The following is a 6,000-nucleotide window of genomic DNA, read 5'->3' on the forward strand; positions in this document are numbered from 1 at the left end:
GTGAGCCAGTGTAATCACAGGCACATGGGACATAACATCTTAGTTCCCAAAGTTGGTGACGATAGGTGATGTAAGGAATGGTTAATATTTCTTACAGCGCCTTTGTCTATGGGCGGTGGTGACCACTTACCATCAGGTGGCCCATATGCTCGTCGGCCAACGAATGCCATAAAAAAATAAAAATAAAGAAATTCTTACACAAATTCGCCACCAACTTTGGAACTAAGACGTACTTGAAGTGACTCATTCTCGAACTGAATAACTGGTAATGCTGTGTGGCAGTAGAATATCTAAAGAAAGGGTAGACCTACACAGCTTGTACAAAGCCCAAACTAAATACGTAATACTAGATATTTTTGTTAACCGGTATAGTTTAGCGATAAGTGGATTTTGCCTACTCAGACGGGCGGAGACGAGAAGTTCCAGTGGTTAGAACGCGTGCATCTTGCAAACCCAGGCAGGCACCATTGAATTTTCATGTGCTTAATTTGTGTTTATAATTAATCTCGTGCTCGGCGGTGAAGGAAAACATCGTGAGGAAACCTGCATGTGTCTAATTTCAACGAAATTCTGCCACATGTGTATTCCACTAACCCGCATTGTTGCAGCGTTGTGGAATATGCTCCAAACCTTCTCCTCAAAGGGAGAGTAGGCCTTAAGCCAGCAGTGGGAAATTTACAGGCTGCTAATGTAATGAAGTGCGGACATGATATAATTAGATATTTGAGGAGTGAGTCATCAGGTATTGCGTATAAAAAAACCCCGTGGCTTCCCCTGGGGTTCCAGCTTGCTTGCTACCAAATTTCATCAAGTTCGGTTCTCTGGTTTGATAATGAATACTTAACAAACAGACAGAATCACTTTCGCGTTTATAATATTGAACTAAATATTTATTTTAATTTTATAATTGTACTAGCGTTGCCCGCGACTTCGTGCGCGTTGTTTGAATTTAAGTTACTTGGATTGTGATTTAATTTTTCTTCTATATATTATTCTAAAATAAAAGTCTAAGTTACTCCTTACTACATCCGCTATCTGCCAGTGAAAGTCCCGTCGAAATCGGTCCAGCCGTTCCAGAGATTAGCCGGAACAAACAAACAGACAAAAATTGTAAAAAAATGTTATTTTGGTATATGTACCATGTATACATACTGCATTTAGTGAAAATGGGTTATTTTAATATTACAAACAGACCCTCCAATTTTATTATATGTATAGATAAGCTTCTGTTGTATCTTTACTTTTTTGGATAACAATAATTCCATTCCACTGGATTTATGTTCTATTTTCCAGGAAGCGGAGAAGAATAAAATAAGCAAGAAAGTCACGTTGCGTGAACTCTTCCGCAACCGTCAGCTCCGACAGCCACTCCTGATAGCCATGGTCGTGATGGTCGCCCAGCAGCTCTCCGGGATCAACGCTGTGATATTCTTCTCGACGGATATCTTCCAATCAGCTAACTTGAGTGAGACGCAGAGCCAATACGCGACTTTGGGTAAGTTAATAAATTAGACGGATTATGATAATTTAGATGTATATCCAAACCATAAGAGGAGAAAAGCCAAATAAACAACATTTGACAGCAAATTGACGCGATATCATTAGTAGAGAGCTTGATTAGTCTATGATATTCACTATGGATTTGCGAAAGAATGGCGTTTTGATCGTCGACGAAACTGTTATCGGAGTTTTGGAAGTAAAATTAAAGTGGATATAAGTGGTTAAGTGTATCTTGTGAGCTGACATGGCGAGGGCGGCTTGTGCAGTTCATTCACCCTGACTGTACAGGCCGTCTTCGCGTTTGGACTTCAGTACCACTTACCATCAGTTGGAGTGGAGTCATATGCTTACCAGGCGTATATATATATGTCGGAGGAGCAGGATGCCGAACAGTTAGGTTCGGGGATTGATCCGACATTTGGAAGACTATGACGTGCAATGGAGATACTCACAAAATAAAACGTATTTAATATCGTCTGATCACTGTATTAATTGATTCAATAATCGTACACCACAAATATCAAAGGATTACAATGATTCATCTCGATTAAGTGCGAATGGGTTCGCAAGCAGCCATCGCATTCGAGTCGCCTGTCAAAACATAACGACTCGCGTCGCCATGACACTTACAACTCCATTCGGGGTGACCCGCTCTTAAAAGTAAATCAGCCATCAAACAGTATTGCCAACTACTCGATTCATTAATTATCCAAATCAACAACCAAAGTAACCGCTCCCCGTTATGTATATATTTTTTAAAACTACATGAAATTTCAGCGGTGCTTGCTACACTGGGCCATCTCTCGTAAAGATATAATAAATGTCGCTAATTATAATATTTGTTACAGGCATGGGAGCAATGAACGTCGTGATGACCGTCATATCTCTCCTGCTGGTGGAAGTCGCTGGCAGGAAGACGCTTCTCTTGACGGGATTCACTGGCATGCTGTTCTGTACCGTCGCGCTCTGTGTTGCCAATTTATACGTAAGTATAACTTTTCTTAATCGATTTCGAGAATTTTTAACATTATAAACATTTAATGTTTTAAACATTACATTAACAGCCTGTAAATTTCCCACTGCTGGGCTAAAGGCCTCTTCTCCCTTCGAGGAGAAGGTTTTGCAGCATATTCCACCACGCTGCTCCAACGCGGGTTGGTGGAAAACACACGTGGCAGAATTTCGTTGAAATTAGACACATGCAGGTTTCCTCACGATGTTTTCCTTCACCGTCGAGCACGAGATGAATTATAAACACAAATTAAGCACATGAAAATTCATTGGTGCTTGTCTGGGCTTGAACCCGAAATCATCGGTTAAGATGCACGCGTTCTAACCTCTGGGCCATCTCGGCTCATTTTTAACACTGTTAAATAATTTATTTGGTGGTAGGGCTTTGTGCAAGCCCGTCCGGGTAGGTACCACCCACTCATCAGATATTCTACCGTCAAACAGTAATACTTTTATTGTTGTGTTCCGGCTTGAAGGGTGAGTGAGCCAGTGTAGACAGATTAAGTCAGTGTGGCCCACGTCTTCCAAGCAGACGACTTCTCGAAGCCCAGAGAACATCCGCTGATGTTCAGTAATAATATCAATATGAAACGCCAAAATGTACTAAAGTCGAACGTAAAAAAAGTCACGGGCAACTGTGAGTCGTTAACCTGGATGTCGTAAAATAGTTTAAAAAAAATGCTACAGACACAAGAGACGTTACATCTCTTGGAATGTCTAAAATTTTCGCTGTTTTACATCAGCTGTTGTGACGTCACATATTCGTGACGTCGTGTTTAATTTTTTGTTTTGTTTTTTTTTTTCAGACGGCTCACGTGTGGGTGTCCTACGTCTGTATAGCTCTGGTTATACTGTTCGTGGTGATGTTCGCAGTGGGCCCAGGTTCGATTCCGTGGTTCCTTGTGACCGGTGAGTGTGTTTATGTTGTCTATGCTAATATTATCACCGGAATGATTTTATTATATATTATATTATATTTAAAACATATAATCTTCTTAATAAATTATCTTTAATAGAATTTTTGCGTGCGAAGCTAATAAGTTAAGGAACTTTTGGACGATGATCCCAACTTCGGAGGCTTTCCTTCCAATTTTAGGAGAAATCAAGATGATTTCTTGATAATAATTAAAAAAAACAACTAGACATTTAATAAAAAATATTCGAAAAAGTATTTTTTATATTTGTTTTTATTTCGTTTTGTGTTTGCAGAGCTGTTCAACCAGGCAGCTCGTCCGGCGGCGTCATCGGTAGCTGTCACCATCAACTGGACCGCGAACTTCATCGTCGGCTTGAGCTTCTTACCTTTAACGGTCAGTGTACAATTACACTATAAAAGTTAATATCCCTTTCAAATGTCAAGAGTCTTTACTCAAACAAAGAAACAAAAAACAAACCTTAGAGTTACGTATTCATGTGATTTACTAATAGCTGATTAATATAGATTGAGGATCCAGAGGTGAAATAGTTTAAAAAAAATTTATGATATCGGTAGGCGGATGAGCAAATGGGCCACCTGATGGTATGTGGTCACCACCACCCGTAGACAATGGCTTTGTAAGAAATATTAACCATTCCTTACATCACCAATGCGCCACCAACCTTGGGAACTAAAATGTTACGTCCCTTGTGCCGAGTGGGTGGTACCTACCCAGACGGGCTTGCACAAAGCCCTACCATGAAGTAAAAACTTAAACAAACCAAATATAACTAAATTCGTATTTATCTTAACAAAAACACCAAATCATACATTTTGTGTAAACTACTAACTCAGTTAAGCTTGCAAAACCCAATACAACACAACGAACACTTTTATCAATTTACAATTAATACCTTACGCTCCGAGCTCAAAATTAAAAAAACAACGGCGATTCAATTCTGGCGCGCTTTTGTTTTTTTTTTATTGCTCCTATTTAGTTATATGGGTCAAGGAATCTCTCTTAAACATATATTTATTAACACACAATAAAATAATATTTTTTATTGCTTTCATATTATTTCCAAAGTCATTCACGAATAGGCTATTTGACTTGTTTTTAAAATTCATTTTATATTATTTAGTAGAGGTTAAGGAACCCAGAAAAGGTTGTTTTTATAATTCTAGTACATATTCGCTGTAAAATATGAAATTAAAAAAATCCATATTTAAATAGCGAGCGGAAACGCTACTTTGACAATATGGCGCTGCAATGGGATCGGTGACGTGACTTGCCTGTATTGTAATCTGTGGCACATATAATCCACATACATTAGGCAAACGAGGTTAACAAGCAAGTGACGTCGTCATAAACCCGACCAATCAGGATCGTTTTGTGTCACGTGACAAGCGTTTAAAAAAATGCATTTTTACTTATGGATTTTTGATTTAATTAAATTTAACTATCAACTTTCGTTAATAAATAACCATTTTTAAACTCATAATATATACTGATTACAATAATTGACACTTAATTTTTCGCATTGTCAAATAGCCTATTATAATGAACACCACAGAATATTCCGATCTCGACCAATGACGTCACGTCAATTCAAGGTCAAAGTCTTTAATCTTCCCGACACTCAACAGCTGGAAATAAGGCCAATGGTCTTTAAGCTACTCCCTCACAAGTTATAAGTTGCCTTATAAGTTAGTTAATGTTTTTTTTATTGCAGCTCATCCTGGGTTCGAATACGTTCGTAATATTCGCAATATTGCAGTTTATTTTCATTCTCTTCATCGCTTTTAAAGTTCCGGAGACGAAGAACAAAACTATTGAAGAGATCACCGCAATGTTCAGACAGCAGATGTAAACATCTAAAATGTTTTTAAATTATTTTCGTACGTCATTGAACACAACGTGAAGTTCGCGCGTATCGCGTCAATGATCTTATAATATATTATTATGTACTAAAACCTTTTCCGAATCGCGTTAAATTTCGACATAGTAGTTTTTTTCAGTTATAGATTACAATAAAACGTCAACGAGTACAGATATGTTACTATACAAACTAGTATAACGCCATTTAGGCACGTGTTAGATATATCGAAACACAACTAAAATCGGTGGTTGGTTCTGGTACGTCAAAGCAGCAGTACGATAACATTAAATTAATGAAACATTCGCCCTGTCTCTCTTTAACTTTATACTAACCCATCTGCGAGAGAGAGATGAAGCGAATGTCAAACCGATTCCGATGACACGTTTCATCTCTTTCCCACATATCGTACGTATGTAAAGTTAAACAAAGACGGGACGATATCTAGAGGATGTCAACGTCGATATTTAATCCAAATATCCGTTACACATCGATGTCACAAAATACAGATATCTCCCGTGCCTGTAGTAAAGTAATGTGACGTTTGGGGTGTCGAGCAGAGCTGACACACACCAGATAATAAAGGCATGTCTATTTTTATCAGCATTGCAGAACTATCGATAGTTGACCTCGAAAATTATTCAGGATATCGATAGTACTATCGATAGTGTTGTTTTGATCAATACTATTATACTT

At 38.2% G+C, this 6,000-nt stretch overlaps 1 protein-coding gene across 1 annotated transcript in view; it reads left to right on the forward strand.

Moving 5' to 3' along the window:
• LOC125075277 (solute carrier family 2, facilitated glucose transporter member 1-like) overlaps positions 1-6,000 on the forward strand; it is a 31,373-nt gene extending 25,373 nt beyond the window's left edge. The window contains exons 8-12 of the mRNA XM_047686992.1: positions 1,294-1,495; positions 2,349-2,485; positions 3,318-3,420; positions 3,721-3,821; positions 5,161-6,000. Of these exons, the coding sequence (XP_047542948.1) occupies positions 1,294-1,495; positions 2,349-2,485; positions 3,318-3,420; positions 3,721-3,821; positions 5,161-5,298 (681 nt within the window). The 3' untranslated portion in view covers positions 5,299-6,000. The remainder of the gene's footprint in view (positions 1-1,293; positions 1,496-2,348; positions 2,486-3,317; positions 3,421-3,720; positions 3,822-5,160) is intronic.

Source organism: Vanessa atalanta, chromosome 30, assembly GCF_905147765.1.
Source record: "Vanessa atalanta chromosome 30, ilVanAtal1.2, whole genome shotgun sequence".
Taxonomy (NCBI): domain Eukaryota; kingdom Metazoa; phylum Arthropoda; class Insecta; order Lepidoptera; family Nymphalidae; genus Vanessa; species Vanessa atalanta.